This window comes from Schistocerca piceifrons, chromosome 2, assembly GCF_021461385.2.
Source record: "Schistocerca piceifrons isolate TAMUIC-IGC-003096 chromosome 2, iqSchPice1.1, whole genome shotgun sequence".
Classification (NCBI taxonomy): Eukaryota; Metazoa; Arthropoda; class Insecta; order Orthoptera; family Acrididae; genus Schistocerca; species Schistocerca piceifrons.
The window spans coordinates 839123758-839150175 of NC_060139.1; the positions used below are offsets into that span (position 1 = coordinate 839123758).

The 26418-nt window shown below is 39.6% G+C and overlaps 1 protein-coding gene across 3 annotated transcripts in view; it reads right to left on the reverse strand.

Moving 5' to 3' along the window:
• LOC124776801 (ragulator complex protein LAMTOR4) overlaps window positions 1-26006 on the reverse strand; it is a 40132-nt gene extending 14126 nt beyond the window's left edge. Inside the window, exons 1-3 of one of the 3 annotated variants that reach the window (XM_047251949.1) lie at window positions 25949-26006; window positions 25331-25418; window positions 16367-16487 (exon numbers count right to left, since the gene is read on the reverse strand). In XM_047251949.1, the coding sequence (XP_047107905.1) occupies window positions 16367-16487; window positions 25331-25402 (193 nt within the window). In that variant the 5' untranslated portion in view covers window positions 25403-25418; window positions 25949-26006. Of the gene's footprint in view, window positions 1-16366; window positions 16488-25330; window positions 25419-25501; window positions 25674-25948 lie in introns of those variants that run through there. The other 2 variants (XM_047251948.1, XM_047251947.1) reach the window with 2 other exon arrangements.
• Between the last annotated feature and the right edge of the window lie 412 nt (window positions 26007-26418).

The window sequence follows — 26418 nt, forward strand, 5'->3', positions numbered from 1 at the left end:
AGACACAAAGCTATTACGGACATTGGCTGCAAGCAGGTATTGACTGGAGTCAATGGGGAATGTTGAAAATTTGTGCCGGACTGGGATTCGAACGTGGGTCTCCAGCTCATTAGGCAGATGCTCTGACTACTAAGCTACAAGGACACAGCATCTATCAAGTAAGCAGGAGGCCTGGGTTTGAATCCCAATCTGGCACAAATTTCCAACTTCTCCCATTGACTTACACACACACACACACACACACACACACACACACACACACACACACACACACAGACAGACAGACAGACAGACAGACAGACAGAGATAGAGAGAGAGAGATTGAATATTTATTTAAAGTGCACTTTTGTCGACTAATCTTTTGCTTGCTTGTCCAGATCCCTACAGCACGCACGAGATCCTTTGGCCACCTCCACCCATTAATCATTAGCAGCAAGTGCATAACATTTGGCTCCTCAGAATTACTGACTCGCATCACAACAGTATCCATCGTTGGCTACGCCATGAGAGGAAGTGAGACAGTGTCAAAATGGTATAATATCCACCGTAGCTTTTGTTAGTTTATTAGTTGGACTGTTGAGGTTGAGAGGATGCTGCATCTGGGATCAGAACTTTAGATGGATTAGTATTTGAAAAGAAATAGTGATAAATATACCTTTCTTTCTTTCATTTTTCTTTCATTTTGGTCTGCATAACTTCACCAAGCAAGAAGTGTGGAAAGCCATCTCTATCTATTAGAATTGCTCCATAAATAAGCTATTACAGTAGCTTCCGCTAATCATTTCTACTTTTAATTACTAGGTCTACAACTTTGCTTCCGCATTTTTTTCTCGAAGTTAGAGACTTTTTTGTGAAAAACTCACAAAAAAATTATGATTAATAGTATTGCCCATCATTGGCCACTATATTCTCCCATCTTTCGGATAGCATACGAACCCTGTGGCAGAAGAACTGGGCATCTTTTGTGGGGATCCATGGATCGATTCAATTTTGCACTTGTTCATATGATCAGAAGTGCTAGTCAGCCAAACTGTATGCCACTGATCGAAAAAGGTGGCAGTCAGACAGATCAAAGTATGGAGAATAAGGCAGGAGGGATAGGACTTCTCATTTCAATGTTCCATGTATATTTTGACAGGTTCTGCGACATGGGGTTGAGCATTGACTTGCTGGAAAATTACCTTTACATGTTTATTGCTGTATTATGGCCTTTTGTGTTTCAGTGCTAGGCTCAAACGCATCAATTGCTTTCAATAATGATGTCCTGTGACTGTCTTCATCTGTTTCAGTAGCTAAGGAAACTTTCTGTCTTCCACCACCATGCCGGTCTTTGATGTCAAAATACCGTTCTTATGGCACTGAACACATTCACTGCATGTTCTTCCACTAATAGTTCCCTCACCATTGGTCTTACCCAGCATTTTAAGAGCCACAGCCACAGATTTCTTCATGTTAAAGCAGAAAATTAAAACTTGCCACAAATGTCAAGAAATGGGTACGTAAGCCGACGTACTTAATTGAGAATAACCTTATGATGCAATCACAAATTGACTAATATTTTTATGGCATTATGTTATCAGACACCTAAGCTTATTGATTACACCTATGACCAACCACCTGAACCCCACTTGCTGCTACTGCCGTCTATGGCAAAGCAGCGGAAACAAAGTTGTAGACCCAATACTTAAATGGAGAACCTTTGTCATCCAAGTACCTACTCTGTACTATGGAACATAATCAGGTGTCCAGTTTTGTACCGCTCTACAGTCCCCCTCTACTAGACATTGGCAGTCAATGAGGTTGTCTTCCTCTGGAAAAATGCAGGGAATAATGTTGGACAATGGCAAATGCTCTCCTGTAGACTACGACATGTCCTTATATAGCGTCCCCAGTGCCATATTACGAAAAGACAATATTTATAAAGAAGACATTCATAATTTGTAAGAGATTTTTTTTATCATGTAGCCGTAAAATAATAATTTCTCTGTGTAGGTTTAGATTGCAAAGAAATAATTTATGACAGAATGATCTAAAGAGACGACAAGATACGCTCTTTTGTTAATTTTTTTAGTCGACTTCACTTCCTCTTTTGTCTTGAATGTGTCTAGAGGGACATCTTGCGTGTGCTGACGAATGTAAGCATATTTGTATGAGTTAAGCATATAATATACTGATTTTATATTATTGTGCACTTTTAATTTGTAAGAGGTGATCCCGATTTCATGTCCGCCTTCCTTGAATTAACCTGCATTCAAGTAATTTACAGCTCAACAATCGCAGTGGCCGATGCAGCCAACGACGCCATTACGTGGCGATATTAACTTACGAAAAATTAGCGGAAGCGGAAAACTCGCCCGCTATTAGCATAATATTAATTTTTCTCCACAGCCGCACGAAGTTGCAGAAATACTTAGCTTTAAGATTCTTATTTTCAGTAGCATAGCCGAGACCCAGAGCCAGGACTCTGACTACAATACAATGGTTAACGGAGGTAAGAAAAATACTCTCGCGCGTGTGTGGGCCGCAATTGTAATTAATAACTAAAGATCTTTTGCTTTAACGTCAACTGACTAGCCGAGGAAATTTATATGAAAAGTTTATTACATTGTTCAACTTAAATATCATTTTTATTAAGGCCCACCACGTAAGTCGGCAACAATCAAAAAAAATAATAATAACAATAATAATATATACATTAAATTACGACGGCCGACGGACGCGAGATTGGCGCCCAACGTGGGGCCCGATTAATATGATTCTATTGTAATGAATGTAATTATGTATGTGTCTAATTGTTGTAAAATATTAATGCTTGTATGAATTCTTTTACATGTACAACAACAAAACCACACCCTGAGGAGATCTGGAGAGGAAAAAGTGTAGAAAAGAAAGAGGATTGCGAGAAAGAAGAATAAGTAAGGTAAGGCCTATTGTGCAAGCATCCTGTGTAGCTCTGTGCGGAATATCGAACCCATGTGCACATGAGATACCTTCGGTGTTTTGTGTATTTATATGTTTATTTTTGGAGGGGATAACTATTCGTTTTGTTTATTTATATGTTTATTTTTGGAGGGGATAATTATTCGTGTGTGTTAAAGATTTGTCAGTGGCTTAAAGTGAATTTAGTATGGGTAAGATAGGACAACCTAAAACATCCGTACCAGAAGAACAAAATTCGGTTAATATGGAAAGTGAGGATCATTTGCAATACGTAAACGAATCCCAAGCCACCGCCTCGGATAATATAATTTCCGGAGCGGGGGGCGAGGATCTGTGGACGGTGAATGACGCTCCACAGCAGAATGGGAATAGAGTAACAACTCCACTGCCTGGGCAGGGGGGCCAATCGAGTGCTAGATTAAGCGGGGCACCAGTATGCTCACCGATTGCAGACCCATTTGCAGAATTTCTGCGTAGGCTCGAAGAAAGAGATAGGGAAAGAGACGAAAAACTGGCTCACATGCTACGTGAGCAAGAGCAGCGCAATGAAGCGAAACTAGATAGGATCCAACGCGAACTTGCCGAGATGCGAGACGCTTGCAAAGAAATACCCGATCTTGTGCAAAGCTTAGCCGGAGAGATGCAAAAATTACAGATATCGCAGGCTAGGCTTGAAGACAATGTCCAGACTTTAACCAACCGCGTGGATAATGTGGAGATAGATGCACGGAAAAGTATTGACGCATATTTGGAAGTGCAAGCTCAAAAAGTAGAAAAAGAATTAAATGAATGGCTAGAAGTAAAGGATCGCGAGATATCTGCAAAGATTGAAAGCGACGTAAAAACAGCTGTAGAACAAGCGACTGCGGCCGCGAGTGTAAATATTGACGCCAGCGCTGCCGCACTACATGCCGAATTAACACAGATTAAGTCCCGTGTGACTGCGGAGTTGCCAAATTGGCAACAGGAGGTCGCGCGGAGACTGTCTGCGTTGGAAAGCAATGTAAACAGTGGCGGACAGATCATGAATCAGACTCCGCGTACTGATTACTATAATAACGCTGACGGTAGCCAGGGTGCGAGTGCGCAACCGCAACCTACTGCGAATTATGAGCACGAACAACATGCGATACCGTGCAGCGTACAGCACGAAATGATGAATGTCCCAGAATGTAGCAATCAGACATGCAAAAAAGAGGACAATGTAATAAAACACAGGACATTCCAACCCTTCAATAGCGAAAAACGAAATGTCCACCCTGTTGTATTTATTAAGAGCTTCAGGAATGTGTTTCCCAGGACTTGGACGGAAAGACAAAGAATACAGTTCGTGGTCTCCTTTATTCAAGGTGACGCGGCACTGTGGGCCACCGACGTGTCCGAAAAATGTCTAACGATGCAACAGTTTGAAGGTGCATTCTTGCAAAAATTCTGGTCCGATAGCGTCCAAGAAAGACTACGAAAGGAGTTGTACAGTCCAGAAATGTACAATCCTAAGATGGGAACGTTACGCAAATATTTCGAAAAGTATATAAACAAAACCAGGTACTGGGACGAGCCAATGTCCGATCGTGACATAATCAGATTAATAAAAATGAAGTTGCCCAGTGAAATTAAAAGATATTTCATCAATGTGCCGGAATACGATATAGAACAATTCATGGAAATAGTGGATTCTGTTGACCTATTGATCGAAGATATGAAAACCGAAAACAAGTGGAACCATGCAGGCTGTAATCAACAAAAAGCCGATTACAATAGCAGCTACAGTAATGGTAGTAACTTAGAACCAAATGGTAACGGGAATAGGCAAGAGCACCGGCAACAGAATCAAGGCACAAACAATGGCAATGGTTATAACGGCAACGGTTGTAATCGTCAAAATCGAAAGAGACATCATGATGGACGCATGAGTAATGGATATAATGGTAACGGCAATCCGCAATGGCGGAACAACCGAAACCAGTGGCGTGGTCGTAACGAACCGACACCACAGTGGCAACAAAACACAGCGCCACAATGGAACGCCAACCCAGGTCCATCACAGAACATGTCAGGGAGTTACAACCGACCACCACAAAACCAGAGCCATACACAATATCAAAATACACCATCGGGGAGGCAGGGCGGCCAACCCAACAGTAGCAACAACAACAACCAGAACCACAATGTGAGGTTAGTGGAAGTGACAGACAACTGTCAACCCACTAATGCTCATCCGTTAAACTAAAGACAGCCACAATACGCTCTCCGTTGTTGGCTGCAGGATGGTGTAGTGAGGGCACATTCACAGATGACAGCCATAAACTTTGTATGCTGAGATACAATGAAGGAACAAAAATAGAAAAGGAACTTGTAGACATACCGCAGACATGTAACCGAACCGACAAAAGTGTTGTGCAGGCTATATTGCAAGCAGATATGTATGGAGCACCAATACACATAATAGTCGATACCGGTGCGTCAACCAATGTCATGAGCACAAATTTTTACAAGTACTTGAGTCAAAATAATAGAATACCAGTATTGCCAGTGAAGAATTGTCGTGTTACAGGTGCAATAGGTGCACAATCTCATATCATAAAGCACCAGGTGCAAGTCGAGTTTACGGTAGGAAATGAAGCAATGAAAAGCTCGTTCCTAGTAGTTAAGGGATTAGGTGTTGCTTGTATCCTGGGGATGGAATTTTTACGCCAGAGGGACGCAAAAATCGACCTCTTGTGCGGGGAAGTAAGCCTTATGAATGAGGATAGACGTGTAATTTTGCCGTTGTTGAGGACACGGGAAGTGCACGGTAAATATTGCCGGAGCTTTCAAACGAGATTCGAAGGAATACAGGTAATGAATTTATATTCTGACTTAAGTACAAGACAAGCATGTTATAATGAGTTTATTACTGAAGACAGAGAGGAAAAAAGGAAACTGATAGCCATGAAAGTTAGGGAGTCAGAACATTTGACTGAAGCACAACAAAACGAATTGACTCAGCTACTTACAGATTATGAGAATGTGTTTTCGGAAAAACCCGGTGTTATCGAGGGCTACACCTATAACATCGAAGTGGTACCTCACGATACTTTCTGTCACGCAAACTACACCATCCCGTGGTCAAAGAAGGAGGCAGTTACGAAGGAAATAAGAAAAATGCTTGATTGGGGGATAATTGAACCATCTCTATCCCCGTACAGCAGTCCGCTCGTGGCCGTAGCGAAAGCGGACGGCAGTATACGTCTCGTGCTTGATGCGCGCGATATTAACAAAATAATTGTACCTGTCAGAACGCGACCAGAAAACCTGGATGAACAGATACAGAAGTTTTATGGAGTTAAATATCTGACCTCTGTCGATATGCGTTCGTCGTATTGGCAAATCCCACTAACTGAATCATCAAGAAAGTACACTGCCTTTGTGTTTGCCGGCAGAAGTTACCAATTTAAAGTTTTACCATTTGGATTAAATGTTAGTGCAGGTGTCTTCATTGCAGCGCTCGATAAAGTATTAGGACCAGATTTGTTGGACCGAGTAACGTTGTATGTCGATGACTTATTAATAGCTACTCCCGATTGGGAAAGCCACATGGACACGCTGAGATGCGTACTAAAAAGATTTTCTGAGGTAGGCGTAACAGCAAACCTCGCAAAATCCAAATTTGGCAGGGAGAGAATAAAATTTCTTGGTCATGTAATATCACCTACAGGTATTGTGCCCGATCCGAAGAAAATGGCAGCAATTGAGAACTTCCCTCCTCCTAGAACCAAGAAACAGTTAAAGGCATTTCTGGGTCTAGTGTCATTTTTCAGACGATTCATACCTGACCAGTTTTTAAATGATAATACCCTGTTAAACTTGTTGAGAAAGAATACACCCTGGATATGGAATGAACTGTGCCAGCAGTCATTTGAGCAAATACGACAAGCCCTTCTAAATGCTAATCTACTGTCACATCCTGACATGTCAAAGGAATTTTGCCTTGCTACAGACGCCTCCACTGTCGGACTAGGCGCGTGTTTATTTCAAATCGATGAGGATGGTGGAAACAAGAACGTAAGAATAATCGGTTTCGCAAGCCGAGTGTTGTCAAGTTGTGAACGATCATATACAGTCACCGAACTCGAAACACTAGCAGTAGTATGGGCCATGAAGAAGTTCAGATACTATGTGTACGGAAAAAATGTAAAAATTTTCTGTGATCATCAGGCCTTAAGTTTTTTGCTGACATGCAAGTTAATGCACGACAGGTTGACTAGGTGGGTGCTTGCTCTGCAGGAATATCAATTTCAAATAATGTATATAAAAGGTTGTGACAACGTAGTGCCTGATGCTTTGTCACGGTGCCGCAAGGTCTGCCTGAGTTAACAACAATACTAGAACAGGCAACAGAGAAAAAATTTTAGTTATGAAAGACCCTACTTGTCGAAAAAAGTTCCTGCAGACGTGCAAGCAACTGCCTAGTTTACAGGACGAAGATGCAGCTTGGGGAAAAGTCAAACAAGAACTCCTATCTTCGGGTGGAAATCAGATAGGTAGCCATTATTCTGTGCAAAATGGGGTATTATATTACCGGAAGGAGGTTAACAAGGACTTGTGGTGTATCTGTGTACCGGAAGTATGTATTAGTGATTTAATCTGGCACGTGCACCTTTCGTGGGGACACGTGGGTATTGAAAAATGTAGAGCACTTCTCGCAAGACAATGTCATTTTAAGAATATGAAAAGAATAATTCAGAATGTTGTAAGGGCATGTGTAGTTTGTCAAAGGACGAAACCTACAAATCTGCCCACTGTAAGTGAATTGCATCCTGTTGTTCCTAACAAACCATTACGACTAGTTTCTGTTGACATTCTAGGGCCACTACCCACTGGCAGAGGTGGTGTGAAATATGTATTTGCTGTATATGATGCCTTTTCCAAATTTCTAAAATTGTATCCTGTAAAAGCTTCAACGGCCACACCCCTCATTCAAAAATTACGAACAGATTATTTTGTTAATGTTGGCAAACCACAGATTATATTATCCGATAATGCCACCTATTTTACTGGTCTCAAATGGAAAACGTTTCTACAAGAGCAAGGTGTTAAACACATTTTTGTAGCTCGATTTCACCCGGAGAGCAGTCTTGTAGAGCGTACCTTTAAAGAGTTGAACAGGTTCATGAGAACTTACATTCCGAATCGCCACACCAAGTGGGCAGAATACGTTTCGACTTTTGAGGAACTCCATAATAGATTGCCACATTCAGCCACCGGTTATACTCCACTAGAAGTCATGTTTGGAAAGAATGAAACCGACAGCTGGCTGTCACCATTACCAACTGTACCACGACAAGTTGTACCTCACGAACAAATTATAGCTGAGACTCTAAATAACTTAACGAGGTGCGCGGAGCGCCGAAAGGAAAAGCATGACAAGAAAATAAAGAAGGTAACAGTGTATCAACCAGGTGACTTGGTTCTAATAAGGACTCATCCCAAGTCATCTCTGTTAGCGAAAAAGAATAAAAAATGGCAACTGGTGTATGCCGGGCCCTACAAAATCATAGACATACCACATGGATGTAGCTATTTGTTGGGTGACGTAGAATCTGGAGAGATTAAAGGACTCTATCCATACAAAGACTTAAAGAAGTTCGCTCAGTAGAGCAACGTTTACCTTTGTGTGTAGTAGGTTAAGTTTATAGCGTATTTTTTCTGTGTGTAAATGTTCCGATTTTAGTGTAATATTTAAAGACAATGAGGCACACAAGATTAGTGCGATTCAATTTTGTAGATGTTAAGGAATAATAGTATTTTTAAGCAATTGCATTTTGAAGAAAAAAATGAACGTAGGTTTAGGAATATGTTAAAAATTTCATGTTGAAAAATGCTTTAAAAATATTTTAAAAAAATTCAATAGCATGTAATGATGAAAGAATTTTTCATTAGTGTGTCATGAATATTTTTGAACTGTAGTAGTAATGCAACTTATGAAATTTAATATTATAGTGTATATGTTGTTCTATGTATTTATGTCTATACCGATCTTGAAATATGCTCAATCATAATTTACTAAACAACATGAGTGCAGGGTGTACATCACCCAAGGTACCTCATGTGTTGTGGACAAAGTACAAAGCAAATCTGTAAACGCGACTACCGCTAAGCACTGTTAAAACATATTGCCATCTGCTAAGGCAGAGATTTGCACGAATTTGTAGTGCAAACAAAAGTCACAAATCTAACATCAATCTAGGAACTTGCACGCTAGGCCTAGATTATAAAATGTGTACAATAATGCGAGAGGCAAGGTTTTGTAAAGTCGAGCCTGGCTCTGGAGAGCAAGTACGCAATGAGTGGGCAGACATGACATGGGGACTTACCTCAGATGAGACGGAAATACAATTGTATAGTCAAAAAATCTGAAGGCAAGTACGACTCTAAGTGGAAAATAAAAAGAGATAATTAGTGCGAGAGACTGGTAAAATCCAGCACTAGCCAAAATCCAGTTCAGACTGAATGAAATACATTAGTGTTTGTGAACTAATCGAAACAGTTACTTTAAGCAGTGTGAAAAACTGTGAGGGTGAAACTGTGATATGGACAGTGAAGTGCTAGTATTGAACGTTCAACAGCGGTGAGGACGCCAAACGCCAATATTACGCACGAAAATCTGTGAATTTACTATAAATGTGAACTGTTAACGTGAAGTGAACCCACAGTCAATATTTTTGGGACAGACTGTAGTTTCAGTGAGCACAATAATGCGAGATTGGAATGCGATGCGTGGACTGTTGCAAAACAGCGACCGCAGAAACGGCGAATGTTTGTGCTAAGCTCGTATTGGGACACTCACCAGTGCCTGCGAGTGCGGCGAAAACATAAATAATTTTATCAAGACAAAAACTGACGTGTAATGGAAACAGTATTGCATCAAAACTGCATTCACGGGAGAAGGTCCATGTCATGTTTTCTGCAAGACAGTGCTAGCTTGACACTCGGAAACTGGCGAAAACTTAACAACAACTGCCGCACTAATAAATGCTCCTTTCCCACTAGCGTAACCATCTGAAGCGGGAAACAAGTATTACGTTGGTTGTGTGTGTGTTTCATGTACTACATCGGAGATGCGTAGCAGAGCTGACTCCTGCCAACAAGAGCGGGGGGCGGATATCATCCCACTCCGCCACGCCCGGCCGAGACAGAAGCGCATCGCCAACGGTGCAGCCGATCAGCTGATTCTGACGTTTCGCGACGGCGAGACACACGCTGGCGTCGAGCGGGCGTTGACCTCTCCGCAGTCGCCGCGAACGCCGAGCACCGAACACACCAACCGACGCCGTCGCGAGCCAAACGTCGCGGCGTAGATCATCAACGACACCGCAATCAATTGTTTTAATGACCTCATTTTTTGCATAGTGCAACAAAAATATTTGTATGCACATCCTGTACTCCAATGACATTCCAGAAACAATTAAGTGAAAGTGACCAAAGCAGTTAGTCTGTCGCTCCGCCGAGGTTTTCCCCAGGTTTCCCTACGGCCGCGCCAAATGGGGAGCGAACAGTTGACACCCCTGGGACTTCAAATATTCCGGACTAACTCGTGGTTGTATACCTTGAACCTCATCTGTATTACACTTTGTGGACAACACACCTCAGTAATTTAACGCTTTAAATATACGATGTGACATATGTAAACTGTGAAAGAAAAATCTGCGTGTGGACACGGTGGACATGAAAGAGGAAATATTTATGTCAAAAACACGAACATTTTTTATGACATAAACATTTCGGGGGGCAATATAGCGTCCCCAGTGCCATATTACGAAAAGACAATATTTATAAAGAAGACATTCATAATTTGTAAGAGATTTTTTTTATCATGTAGCCGTAAAATAATAATTTCTCTGTGTAGGTTTAGATTGCAAAGAAATAATTTATGACAGAATGATCTAAAGAGACGACAAGATACGCTCTTTTGTTAATTTTTTTAGTCGACTTCACTTCCTCTTTTGTCTTGAATGTGTCTAGAGGGACATCTTGCGTGTGCTGACGAATGTAAGCATATTTGTATGAGTTAAGCATATAATATACTGATTTTATATTATTGTGCACTTTTAATTTGTAAGAGGTGATCCCGATTTCATGTCCGCCTTCCTTGAATTAACCTGCATTCAAGTAATTTACAGCTCAACAATCGCAGTGGCCGATGCAGCCAACGACGCCATTACGTGGCGATATTAACTTACGAAAAATTAGCGGAAGCGGAAAACTCGCCCGCTATTAGCATAATATTAATTTTTCTCCACAGCCGCACGAAGTTGCAGAAATACTTAGCTTTAAGATTCTTATTTTCAGTAGCATAGCCGAGACCCAGAGCCAGGACTCTGACTACAATACAATGGTTAACGGAGGTAAGAAAAATACTCTCGCGCGTGTGTGGGCCGCAATTGTAATTAATAACTAAAGATCTTTTGCTTTAACGTCAACTGACTAGCCGAGGAAATTTATATGAAAAGTTTATTACATTGTTCAACTTAAATATCATTTTTATTAAGGCCCACCACGTAAGTCGGCAACAATCAAAAAAAATAATAATAACAATAATAATATATACATTAAATTACGACGGCCGACGGACGCGAGACTTACTTCAGTAGCAATGTAGTTATATTCATCGTGGACCACAGCAACAATTTTTTCAGCCTGATAACATGGATGATGTTGACACAAACAAATTTTGTCCCCTCCATACTTCACCTTAGCAAACCTCAATCCTTCATGAAACACACTGGATATATTTGGAGAGTGGCAGAATGGCACCCTCCTCAAAATAGCAGAGTCGCTTTTAAACAAAACCAAGGGCATAATTTTTCACAGAGAATATATAAGGGTCATTCCATGTCAATTCGACCAATTTGAGAAAATGTTCCAGCTGATAGTCTCAGATTTGGCTGAAATTTAGCACACCAATGCTATCAAGTATGGAACACTCATGTACAAAACTTTAAGTTCCCCTGCCAATTAGTTCCAGAATTATGACTTGTGAAAGAAGGTGGCGTGACCCGGAAATTGCAACCCGCATCTAGCAGTCTATCTTGAAACCCAACTTCAGGTCTTAATAACTTTGGAACTATTCCGCACAGTCCAGTGAAATTTTTACAACCCAGCAACATCCACTTAGAGAACACACTATGAATCAAAACACCAACAACATATTTCTGAGGGAAAATAAAAAACTCCAAAATGTGATTTAAAAATGTTAAAAGGTACATATTGTAGGTGCCCTCTATGCCAAATATAATTCACTCAAAAAGGGTATAAATTTTTTTGTGGTAGACTTAATGTGGCCTAAACACACACAGAACTCATCTTGCCCATATCAGTCACACAAACTGACTAACACGCACACGAAAATACAAAAATGTGAAAAATTATCTGAAAAACATGGATTTTCTAAGTGTGGTAGCACAAAAGGGACAAGTGACATCTAAGCCAAATTTCAAACACTGCATAAGTAGACCATAATATAATATGTGGCAACATTTCAACTTGTTATTGCAAGGACTTTGTGTACAAGAAAAGTTGACAGACGTATTTGGTTACGTTTCTTTTAACATGATTTAGCAACTAATAGTGATGATGCAGACAGCTTGTTTCAGATAAAGCTGCAGCAATTGTTGGGAACCATTAAGCAACAGAAAGTTAAACAATGGTAGTTTTCAGGGACAGAATGAGTCATTGTTAGGCAGGAACAACAAAGGAAACAAGCAACAATTACAGGTTACTCATGTTTTTATGATTCTAGTTCAGACTGGTCAGTACTGTTGTGGAAAGTCAGTATGAAGGCAGAAGAGTGTACTAGTGGTGCTTTTGTTCAAACAAGTTGCGGTATTGGTAGAGCACAAGCATCTGAATGTCATAAAACAACATATGGAACAAAATGTGGCATTTGCTTTGTACTGTATGATCTGGATGAATCGGACCAAGATTTGTTGCTGTGGAGATCCGGGATACACCCTGTGGGCACAAGAAGTACAGTTCCAGGAAACTTTAGTGTTTGTTGTCATCATATGAAAGTGTTTCTGGATAAGTATTCTTTCCTATAAAGAAGTTGTTTTGTTCCATTTCAGATTCATAAGAAGACAGTGAAGTGTAGCCTCAGAGAAATTGATATAAAATCAGTATTGAAAGTGAATCAGTGGATGGAACTTAACATGAAACCAGAACAAAAGTTATGTTCCAGGTGTGTTACACTGCTAAAAAATGAAGAATATTCTGATAATTTACGTGAGAGTGACGAAGAGTATCAGCCACCTACAACCACAGCGGATGAGAAATTAAATAAGTCAGTGACTGCTCTTGGTTTGTCTCCCATGAAGACACACAAAGTTGGGAAAAAAGAGACAGACCCAGCTATGGTAGAAGAAAACTACAAGAAGCTCAAATGGAATTAAAACACAAATAGCTGACACACTAATGGTGGAAGTGGAAGAACTATCTGCTCCAAAGGAACAAAAATCATGTCAGACATGCTCTGATTTGGACAAAATTGTGCATGATTTGAAAGAAAAATGTGCCACATCCACACACCAGAAAAAAGTAGCTATTCTTACCCTTGCACCTTCCAGCTGGTCTATTGACTACACTGCAAAGGAATTCAATGTTTCTACATATATGGTAAAGCAAACTAGGAAAATAAATGCAACCGAAGGAGTGCTTCCACACTTCAGCAGGCTCAGGGTAAGCAATTGAGTTCAGAAATAAAGGTGCTAGTGTCGGAGTTTTATGAAAATAATGACTACAGCTGAATAATGCCTGGAAAAAAAAGACTATGTAACGGTGAAAATGGAAAAGTACATGTACAGATGCAAAAAAAGACTGTTGCTATGCAACATATCAGAACTACATGTAGAATTCAAGGGAAAGTATTCCAATACCAAAGTAGGTTTATCATCTTTTTTCAGTCTTTGGCCAAAATGTGTTGTGCCTGTAAGTGCAAGTGGCACACACAATGCTTGTGTATGTGAGACACATCAAAATGCTAAGCTGATGTTTGCTGCTATAAAGGATTCTGGTCTGGATTACAAAGGTGCAAGGAAGCTGCTAGTGTGTGACATAAGTTCCTACCCGTGCATGATACACAAGTGTGAAAAGTGTCCTGGTAAGGCAAATCTTGCAGAACACATGAACAACAAACTGTAGAACTCCTTACGGATGACGAACTTGTTTCTTATAAACAATGGACACACATGGATCGCACTAGTCTTGAAACAAAGCAAAGTACAGTGGAAGATTTTGTTGAAACGTGTTGTCAAAAAATGAACAAACTGACCACACACAGCTTCACAGCAACAGCACAATCGGCTTATCCCCAGTTTTGTAAGGATAATTTGAAACACGGTGAAATTATAGTAATACTAGACTTTTCTGAAAATTATACATTTATAGTTCAAGATGCCACCCAAGGATATCATTGGGACAACAGTCAAGCAACTCTCCAGCCATTTGTGATTTACTATAGAAGTGAATCAGGTAATGTGTCTGTCATGAACCTGTGCGTTTTTAGTGACTGTTTAATTCATGATGCCATTGCAGTTCATGCCCACATTCGCACTGTCATGGCATATGTGAAAAACAAGCTGCCTTACATACATTTTGTGAAATACTTCAGTGATGGGGCAGCTAGTCAGTACAAAAACTGTAAAAATCTCAATTTATGCATGCACTACCATGATTTTCAGATTCACGCAGAATGGAATTTTTTCACAAGTCATGGTAAAAATGTATGTGATGGTATTGGCGCTACCATTAAGTGCATGCCATCATGAGCTAGTCTGCAGCACCCTACAGAAGGTCACATTCTAACACCTCTTCAATTATTTACCTGGGTACAGAAAAATATCTCTGGCATACAATCATTCTCTGTTTCGAAGGATGAGGTGAAATCAGTCTAAGAGTTGCTAAAAGGCAGACTAGAACACGTTAAAACTGTTGCAGACACAAGGAGCCATCATCACTTCTCTCCAGCGGACTCTGACAATGTGCAGATTGTCCGGTTATAACTATAGGTTCATGCACAACATGTGTCTTCACAGTGTGTGTGACTCAGAATTCAGAAGCAAAAGCAGCAACATACAACCAGATTGCTATGTTATTGATGTTTATGATGACAAATGGCACTTAGGATGTGTTGCAGAGTGCTGTGAAGCAGAAGGTGATGTATTTCCGAACTTCATGGCACCAGCAAGATCATTTCATTGGCCACGTTTGGCAGACAGGTTTTGGATTCCTTTTGAACATATTCTTACGACAGTTCCAGTTCATACCACACTGTAAGGAAGACAGTACAATTTGCCACTCAATGTACAGAGTACAGTAGCTAAAGTTTGGGAGAACTTCTGTTCGAAGCATAATCGACTGGTTTTTAGCAGTTAAGGTGCAGTAAACATTAATGATAGGTTGTGATAATCTGTCGATATGTTGTTGCTTGGTGACTAAACTGTTGTGGGAGAGGATAAGAAGAGGCAGAACAGTTTACGATATGTTTTTACAAAATTGTGTTGTGGAACAATGGCCACATCACCAAATACATCTGTCAACTTCCATTGTACACAAATGTCTTGCAATAACATGCTGAAATTTTGAGATATATATCATTATGGTCTACTTATGCAGTGTGTGAAATTTGGCTTGGATACCACTTGTCCCTTTTGTGCTACCACACTTCGAAAATCCATGTTCTTCAGGCAATTTTTCAAATTTTTGTATTTTCGTGTGCATGTTACTCAGTTTTTGTGACTGATATGGGCATGATGAGTTCTGTGTGTGTTTAGGCCACATTTAGCTCACCACAAAAAAATTTATACCCTTTCTGAGTGAATTATATTTGGCACAGAGGGCAACTACAATATGTACCCTTTAACGTATTGCATTTTTTAAATCACATTTTGGAATTTTTTATTTTCCCTCAGAAATATGTTGTTGGTGTTTTGATTCATGGAGTGTGTTCTCTAAATGGATGTTACTGGGTTGTAAAAATTTCACTGGACTGTGTGGAATAGTTCCAAATTTATTACGACCTGAAGTTGGGTCTGAAGATAGATTGCCAGATGCGGGTTGCAATTTCTGGGTCATGAAATGTTCAATTTTGTGATCTGGTGTCAATTTGTTACACAACCATTCATACAGTGTATCAGTAAGACACAAATTATAGATAAGCAGAGCACCAAAATGCAAATGGATAGTATTGTCATGATCAGCAATGTAATATTTACCTCAGAGTAACACATTAGCATCTCACAACTCAGTCTATACCAATATTAAATGAATACATGAAAACTAGAACTGTGTGGCAACAACTAAGATCTCAGTTCCTCTACACTAATCTTCAAGCTGAAAACTTATTTATTAATTAATACACATATTTCAAATAAAATGTTCACATAATCACCTGAGACTCTCTTGAAAGCTTCTTCATTTTGAAATGCTACTGGATCCACCTTGTCGGCAATAGTTATGAGACCAGTAACCACATTAGCAACATGTTCATCATTCTCCAGTTCACCTCCAGACTAAAACAGCATTTGAAAACATTCAGAAGAGATTAGAGAAAAATCCACACTAAGACACCTCACACAGCACCACAAGAAAAATACAATTATTTCATAAGCATAGTTCCAACTATACAGAGAACAGTTAAGCTTATGTATGTACCCATTTACTACTGAGAAAGGAAGGAAGCTTTCTTTCTCTCAGATACATTATGTTCCACCGATCTCGCACCATTAAAGAAACTTTACACCAATATAAGGAAATAGGTATTCTCTTCATGCATGCACACACACACACACACACACACACACACATACACACACACACACACACACACACACACACTTTATTTTTTGCTTATCCATATGGTGATAAGACATACATTGCTGCTCCAGTACCCAACATACAATGTATGACAGTGTTTTAATAAACCTCTGACATTTGCATTACCTAATAAGAGACACGTACACTGCACATATCATGTTTCTCATGTTTTACACCATTTTAGAACTTATTCGGATGTAACAAGTGCTGTTCTTGTAAAATGCACTCGAGTATTTTCGATAAATCAAAGTTCAAAGTTTTACAACACTGTTTAATACCATATAAGCTCCAGAGATCTAGCAATGGTGTTAAGGCAATCAGTCAAAAGTTTCCTGAGGTGATTTCAGGATGATCATATATTTTTGCACTGCCAGAGACAAATATCATATCATTAATAACACTAAATAAATTTCCTTGAAAAGTCTGCAAGTCTGATCATGATGGATTATTGGAAATACAGCTGTCTGAATTGCTTAATATGAGGAATGTCCAGAAAGTAACACTGACATTGAAATGATTTTTTCCAACAAAGTTGGCAGCACTGCATTCAAGGGCATGATGTGGGCAGTAGAGTGGACACTCATTTGTCTTAGTCAGCTGAAAACACTTGTTCTAGTGCTGCGTTGAAATGAGTGTGTTCCAAATTCCACCAGCTGAGAGGTGAGGATTATTATACAGTTTCTATCTGCACAGGGAAATGTGACATTTCAGATTTTTAACAAACTCAGACCTGTATATGGGGATGGCATAATTAAACTAATGTGTACAAATGGTGTCATCGGCATAATGAATGTTCATGATGAACGAAGGAGTGAGCAGTCCGCAACTTAACTGATTAGATGGCAAACACGATTGAAAAAAATGATTCGTGATGACTACTGACTCGCTTTGAACGAGATGAATACAATGTCTCCAGAAATTTCCACATCCTTTCTGCATGAAACTACTGATACAATTGATTTTCAAAAACTGCACATAAGATAGTTACCGAAACATATCACAAATCAAGGCAAAGTCAACAGAATTGCATCTTCAAGGGAATTACTCTAGCAGTTTTAACTGAAGGTGACCAATTTGTTGACTATTGTGTAAGGTGACAAAGTGTGAGTGGTCCACTACACGAAAAGACAACCAATGCTATGGCAACATCCGTCCTCATTATCCAGAAAAAAGCTGTTTCTGTATAAAAAAACATGGCCGCAAAAGCAAAGGGTATCTCCTTGTAATTTTCCTGCGGGAAGAAATCATTAATGCTGTATGGTACTATGAGCTGTAAAAAAACTGTTGTTGTTGTGGTCTTCAGTCCTGAGACTGGTTTGATGCAGCTCTCCATGCTACTCTATCCTGTGCAAGCTTTTTCATCTCCCCGTACCTACTGCAACCTACATCCTTCTGAATCTGCTTAGTGTATTCATCTCTTGGTCTCCCTCTACGATTTTTACCCTCCACGCTGCCCTCCAATACTAAATTGGTTATCCCTTGATGCCTCAGAACATGTCCTACCAACCGATCCCTTCTTCTGGTCAAGTTGTGCCACAAACTTCTCTTCTCCCCAATCCTATTCAATACTTCCTCATTAGTTATGTGATCTACCCATCTAATCTTCAGCATTCTTCTGTAGCACCACATTTCGAAAGCTTCTATTCTCTTCTTGTCCAAACTATTTATCGTCCATGTTTCACTTCCATACAGGATTACACTCCATACAAATACTTTCAGAAATGACTTCCTGACACTTAAATCAATACTCGATGTTAACAAATTTCTCTTCTTCAGAAACGCTTTCCTTGCCATTGCCAGCCTACATTTTATATCCTCTCTACTTCGACCATCATCAGTTATTTTGCTCCCCAAATAGCAAAACTCCTTTACTACTTTAAGTGCCTCATTTCCCAATCTAATTCCCTCAGCATCACCCGACTTAATTAGACTACATTCCATTATCCTTGTTTTGCTTTTGTTGATGTTCATCTTATATCCTCCTTTCAAGACACTGTCCATTCCATTCAACTGCTCTTCCAAGTCCTTTGCTGTCTCTGACAGAATTACAATGTCATCAGCGAACCTCACAGTTTTTATTTCTTCTCCATGAATTTTAATACCTACTCCGAATTTTTCTTTTGTTTCCGTTACTGCTTGCTCAATATACAGATTGAACAACATCGGGGAGAGGCTACAACCCTGTCTTACTCCCTTCCCAACCACTGCTTCCCTTTCATGTCCCTCGACTCTTACAACTGCCATCTGGTTTCTGTACAAATTGTAAATAGCCTTTCGCTCCCTGTATTTTACCGCTGCCACCTTCAGAATTTGAAAGAGAGCATTCCAGTCAACATTGTCAAAAGCTTTCTCTAAGTCTACAAATGCCAGAAATGTAGGTTTGCCTTTCCTTAATCTTTCTTCTAAGATAAGTCGTAAGGTCAGTGTTGCCTACAGAGGGTAATTCAGGACAAAAGTAGCGGAATGTTAAAGGCAGTGTGCTTGCTGCACGACATAGCATGTTTTCACAGAGCCAATGCCACACCACAACTATTTGATTTATTCAACTGGGACATCATCCACCCCACTAACTGCAGCACATTCAGATTTTTTTATCTGTTCATCTCTCTGGTGACATTTATAGGTGGAAAAAAGTTTTCTACAGACAATTAGGTGCAGCAGGAGAGATGTTTGAAGAAGGTATCAGAAAGTGCTCACGAAACTGCATTGAGAATAAGCCGACCTTGTTAAAAATAGTGGGCTAAGTATATCTGTGAATTTGTAATTTTTTTTTTTTTTTTTTTTTTTAATTTTCAAGTAGCTGATTAATATTAGTTCCTAAACATGGCTCACATATTTGTAAGAAATTTTTGGTTACTGCCATAATCAGATCTGTAACTAAGATTGAATGAATATAAGAATGAGAGGTATTAGTTATACAGGGTGTATCAAAAAGAATTATCCGATTTGGCACATCCGTATTTCTGAAACTAAAAAACATAAAAATGAATTTTGTTTTTTTTATGAATGGGAAACTCAAAAAAGATTTTTTTCATACCTTTTTATAGGTGTTCAATAAGCTCCCCCTTGAAATGCATGGCATATGTCAATGCAGTATTCAAATAGTTCCCACACTGCAGAGAGATGTCTTCAATTACAGCTTTCAAAGCTGCCGTTATACGATGTCTCAGTTCATTAACTGTTGTTGGTAATTGAGGCACATAAACAGAGTCTTTTACGGATCCCTACAAGAAATAATCACTGAAAATCAAGAAAACTGTCAGCCTCCATCTTGCCAAGAACAAAATTACAGAACTCCACACGTTATTGTTTGTTACCTTCATGAAGAGCTTGCAGTAGCTGAATTTTTTGTGGTTTCAAAAGCGGAAATTGATGCAATACACACCAGACTGACAATGGGGGGCATGTTGATCTGTTGAGCTGCACAGTGAACGGATTTCTGCGGACTCCACGTGAAACTAGGGCAGATGTGTTCGACATCTGTGCCAGGCACTCTAAGACGGCCCAGCGATTTGTCTTTATACAAACAGTGTATGTCAGAACTGTTCATGCCATTGTCTAATGCTCTGTGCTGCAGAAGGATACACACCATACCTGAACAGTTATTACTGACCCGCACTGAGCAAAACATAGAACACGAAACGCTTTCTGTTGTCCCAACACCATTTTCGCTGTAAATGAATTGGGCACACACTGCTGCTACCTCACGGGAACCATGTAAAGCTCTAGAGTTTGCTCTTTCCAACAGTACCTTGTTCACACACACATCTCAAATAATATGATAGTTATGACTTTTTAAAAATTTGATGATTCTTTTTATGCACCCTGTATATTACCAGGCAATGAAAGCACGAAACTAAAAAATTCACTTATCAGGACTCAAAACTTTTAAAATAACATCCAACATCAGTTTCAACAAAACTTATGCCTAAGTGGAATGGCTATGAATAGCCCTGCTAAAACCTATAACGAAATTCAAGTGGCAGCCGAGAGGTAGTACTGGTGGGGGATACACTGCCATCATTTTTTGGGTAATATCTACAAAATGACTGACAGTTTTTAAAATGCCAAATAATCTTACACATTATAAAACATAATTAAAATGGGTACAGTTGCGCAATGCTAAAACAAACTTTTCAGATGGCAGCAATACATTAATGCAGAACTCAACTAAATATAACATCTGGTAACACACAAAAGCGCGCGCGCTCGAGTTCCGAGTTCTGTAAAACTTCAGGTTTGATCATATTTCGACTTAAAATGTTGCTGTGATGGTAATTATTATTTTTGTAATTTTAACTATGCACTCTCAATAAATAAAAGTGCCCCGAGGTGAAACTTGGCACAACAAGGTATTAAACTGTATATATTTGTAAAAAGGAAAAGAAAGATCACAAAATCTCAGTTTTACATTGAATAAGGTGAACAACTGGAAAATCTAAGCCATGTTTATCTTCGGAAGATGCTTCAGTGTTAAAAACTGCAGTGAAGTCAACAGTATTTATCAATGAAATTGATGTCCTGGAAGACTCAATACTTGTGTCATTTGACACTGTAAACCTTTTATATAAAACATAGATTAATGATTCTGTTCAAATAATGAAAGTGCTTACTGATGTAACAGAACTGGCAGAGATGACTTTGTATAATTAACAGAACTTTTGGAATTTGTGCTTCCTTTTAACACTAAATTCAACAACCATATTTATCAGTGGACATATGGGTTATCAATGGGTAACAGGTAATCTGGGACAAAACAGAAAATTTTTGCAATTGACCTAGAGAATAACTTCTCTTAAGCAAACCAGGACATAGAACAGAAAATCATATATTACAGAAGATACACGGATGATGTATTATACAGAAGTAATGCCAATAAAATACAATAAGTGGCACGGAAGGGAAGCTCTGCATACCCTAAATTTATTATTGAGCTAGGAAAAGAGAACAGCATAACACATTTGGATCTTGCAATTACTAAAAATGGAAGGAAGGCATAAAATAGGTATACACAGGAAATTGAGGAACACCGATGCTCTTATACGAGGGGGGGGGGACCCAAAAGAAACCGGACTCCGAGGGCGCTGCCACTCGTAGACGTAGTGCAGGGTTCTCATGCTAGATGGTTTTAGTAGAAACCTTCATGAAACAGTGTAGAGGTGAACGTGCAAGTGTGGTACAGTGTGTTAACTGTAAGCCGGCAGAGTTGCGAGGAGAGTGCAGGGAGAGGAGGAAGCAAGCATTGGCTGGCGAGGGGACTGGAGCCGTTGGGGAGGGGGGGGGGGGGGGGGGGGGACCAAGCCTACCAGTTGCAGTGCTGGCACTACAAATTGCACATCATGCTTACATGAAAGCAGACGAAAAACTTGGAAGTACAACTCGCTTTAAATGTAGTTTGTAAATGAAACTGAAGTAGTCATGTACATTAAAATCTATATAAATAAAAATGAATGTATGTATGTTTGTCTACTATGCGCTTACAAACCATTCATCTGACAATTTTGCGAGCATCGCTACGTAATACCGGTTTCCTTCTAACCGTAGGCCTACCGGTAGGGGTTGTTGGCAACTCCCGAGATGGGACAGCAACTGCACCTACACTTATTTTGATAATGTTTAGCACAACTGCACAATAAAAACACACAGAACAGTACAGCGCAAAATAATAACGAAGCTGACAACAATGGCTATATTGTACAACACAGTCAGCTACGTAATGTTGGCAGCAGTCGAAACTGCGTGCCTACCGAAGCCTCGGGACGTTTACCAACTTCTACCGATTCAGGACTAGGGAGAGGTCTGCCATCTAAAAGTTTACACACTGTACTGTGTTTCTCTGACTGTTGGCGGGTTACCTCTGCGAAGTCGTTATGGCAACTTTAAAAGAACAAAGGGTGTGTGTGAAATTTTGTTTCCTGCTTAAAAAAACTGCAACGGAGACACTCCAAATGCTTCAGGAAGCTTTCCAGGAGGACACTATGAAGCGCACACAGGTTTTCGAGTGGTTTGGGCACTTTAAACGTGGTGAGGTGTGTTGAAGACCAAGCTGGTTCTGGATGCCCTTCAACATCGCAAAATGAGGAAAACATTGAAAAGGTCCCCAAAAAGATCAACGAGGATCGTCGCCAAACGATCGACCAAATTTCAGCAGAGACAGGAATCAGTTGGAGCTTGTGCCAGCGGATTTTGAGTGAGGATTTGCACATGAGACGTGTTGCTGCTAAATTTCTTCCGCACCTTCTCACACAGGAGCAAAAAACCATCCGCATGAATGTGTGTCAGGACTTGAAAACAGATTGCATGTGATCCAAACTTCTTGAACAAAGTCATTACAGGGGATGAGAGTTGGTGTTACGGGCGTGACCCAGAAACCAAGCAAGCATGAAGCCAATGGAGGACTCCCAACTCTCCCAGGCCAAAAAAAGCAAGGCAAGTGAGGTCAAATGTGAAGACTATGATCATTGTCTTTTTTTATGTTTGTGGAATAGAGCATCGGGAATTTGTACCCCATGGCCAGACTGTTAACCAGCACTTTTACTTGGATGTTTTAAGGCATATGCGAGAGGATGTGAGGAGTGAACGCCCGGAACTTTGGCAATCAGGTGACTGGTTTCTGCATCACAACAACATTCCAGCACACACGGCCTTACGAGTGACCCACTATTTGGCACCTCAGAGGTGGTCTGTCGTTCCCCACGCTCCATACTTGCCGGACTTAGCCCCGTGCGACTTTTTCCTATTTCCACGAATGAAAAAACCGCTAAAAGGGGAGCGTTATGACGATGTGGAGGCAGTAAAAACAGCTTTGCAAAGGACACTGGACAATACCAAACTTGAAGAGTTCCAAACATATTTCCAACAGTGGGAAAAGAGACTTGACAAGTGCATCGCATGTAATGGAGAGTATTTTGAAGGTGACTGAAGTAATTTTGTAAAAAGGTTCATCAATAAATTCTTTATGACAACAATCCCGTTTCTTTTGGGTCCCCCCTCGTAAATGTCATCTTCGTAGGTACAAGTATGCCTTCTTCCAATTTGTGATACACAGAATCTTTACATACAGCTCATGTCAGCACAGTCTTTCAAACCCAGAAAATACATTAAATCATAAAGTTGGAGAGAAAATGTGAGCGATAAAGTGACTCAGGAGCATTCAAAATAAACTGTAATGACAGATCCACTGTACACAGGACAAAGAGGAAGCAAGCTCATGACATGATCTAGAGTCTACTTACATGATGGAAGTTTTAACACACTGACAACACATTTAGAAACACAGAAGCAGCAAGTGGGTCAGAGGAAAAAGTATAAAAGTGTTGTGAAGACCACCAAGAGGACATACTTTAAACATAACTGAGCACCCTGAAATTTATACCCATAAAATGAAGATCATCAAACCAATGATGAACAAACAGTGAATTTAGTTATAACTAGTTATTTGAAATTTTCCAAGAAATGTGATGTTCTCTTCTACTGTTCGCTAGGTCACAAAGAGTTGCTCCTGCTGTCCGCACAGCATCCAATCTTCCTCCGAGAGGAAGGTATTGGTCCTACCATAAGATGGAGCTGACAGGGACAGAACACCAGAAAGTACACACACTTACATGACACCAGAAACAAAGAAAGTATTGACATTCCTAGACATAGGCTGACAAAAAACAGGCAACTCTCACAAAGTTAACTGTTTGAAATTATTTAACAAATTACCACATACTGCACTCAATACACCTTTCAATAATTTTAAAAGTAAACTGCACAAATGATTAACAGACAATCCATACTACAGTCTCAAAGAATTCATGGATACTTGTAACATAGAAATTGAGTTTTAAGTCTATGATTCCAATACTGCATACTGATTAATGTAGCATAAATAATTTGTACTTGTAATGTAAACACTCACTAACGTAGTATCTTCTTATGTATCTTGACATAATTGTAATGTCTATATCACTGCACGTGTTCAATGGCAAATAAAGAATCGGAGCACTACTTGTTTTGAGAATGGTTTAATCCAGCGAGCATAAGCTGTGCAGTTTCTTGTGAGTAAGAAAAGAGATTAACTTCGCATACTAGGTAACAGCTTTACATAGCATTGACAATTTTCTAAGTCTTGTGTAAATAAAGTTTCTATTGATGCCTAAATACGATTCTCTGCATATCTGTAATAAATCTGAATATTTCTGGCGTCTCAAGCATTTGATTCCCACAGCCAAACTATAATTTCCGAACCAAAGCCTATACGAAACATCATCACGCAGGTTAATCGTGTCAAAAATCACTTCCCTCAACTCACGAACAAAATCTTCGGAAGCATTAGTCCGTGTCTAAAAACATTTGAGGAAGAAAATTTCGTAAAAGATTCGTGGATGTAAAAGAAGTAATTACGGTTCATGTCACAATTTTAAAGATGGATTTCCAAATCTAATCAAAACAAACAAGTTACATAATTAAAATAATGTGGTTTTGCTAATTTATACTTTCATACAGAATAGTAGTCAAAAAATACGCGTGTGAAATCTGACATACAAACACTTACAGCAACAACAGCTCCATCTTCTGTTAGCACTAGGTATCCAACTTGATCTGGAATTCGCTCCAAGTTCAGCATGTTGGGGGCGATATCCCTAGAAAAACATTCTCTTTGAGTATCTGCCCAAAAATACAAGTGTGGTGGGTGTATCTAACCAGTATCTTGCATAATTTTTACATAATATAGTTCATTGCCTCTAAACAAACTTGTAACAAATGCACAAACAAAGCGCTTACTCAATCTATTTGTCCCCCGTCTGTCAAACTTCATGCATTATCTGCAGCCACATGACCACAACTCAAAGATCACGCGTCACAGGTGATACCATGGGTGATACAATCATTGTGTTCCAAAGTTTTTCACATATCATCATCATAAATAATCTCTGAACATCAACCAAGTGCCAATGGAATCTTCACAAAAATTTATGAAAACGAGGAGACCAATAAAATGAACGAAAAACCATTACTTTTGTCAAGCCGAAGTGCAAATTATGATCGCTGACACAGATACGGAGGCGATTAATTTTAACTACTTGTTCGCTCAACTGGAGCCAAAATCTGTTGGACTTAAAGTGAAAGACCAGGTAAATAACGTCTCCATAGATCGATTAAAACCACATACCTGATGAATGAGAACGATAAACAGCCTGATGGCACTCCAGTCGAACTGTTAGGCTAAGACCAACAACCAGACTCCAGAGAGTGTGAAAAAACTATAAGAAAAACAAGATCAGGTCGTGAAACTCGATTTACAACAAGTTTAATTAAAGTCCTACATTAACTGTGCTACTGAGAAGGGGGTAACGTGGGCATATGACAAATTACTATTTGTATTTGTCCATGTTTGTGAAGTGTTAGCTCGGCTCTGGTAACCAAGCTGCTGAGTGCCCTGCAAATCAAAATCATTATCATCCTCTGAAATGTTTGTTGTGCTAATGTTGACATAATACCATTATCATGCTTTGGAATTTAACAAAAAAAAGTTGCTACCCTATGGTTATTGTAATTCATATTTCAGTGTGTGGACGATATGAAAATAAAATAAATGAGAAAGTCTAAGTTAAATTGAGTTCTTAATGAAGTGTATCCTCA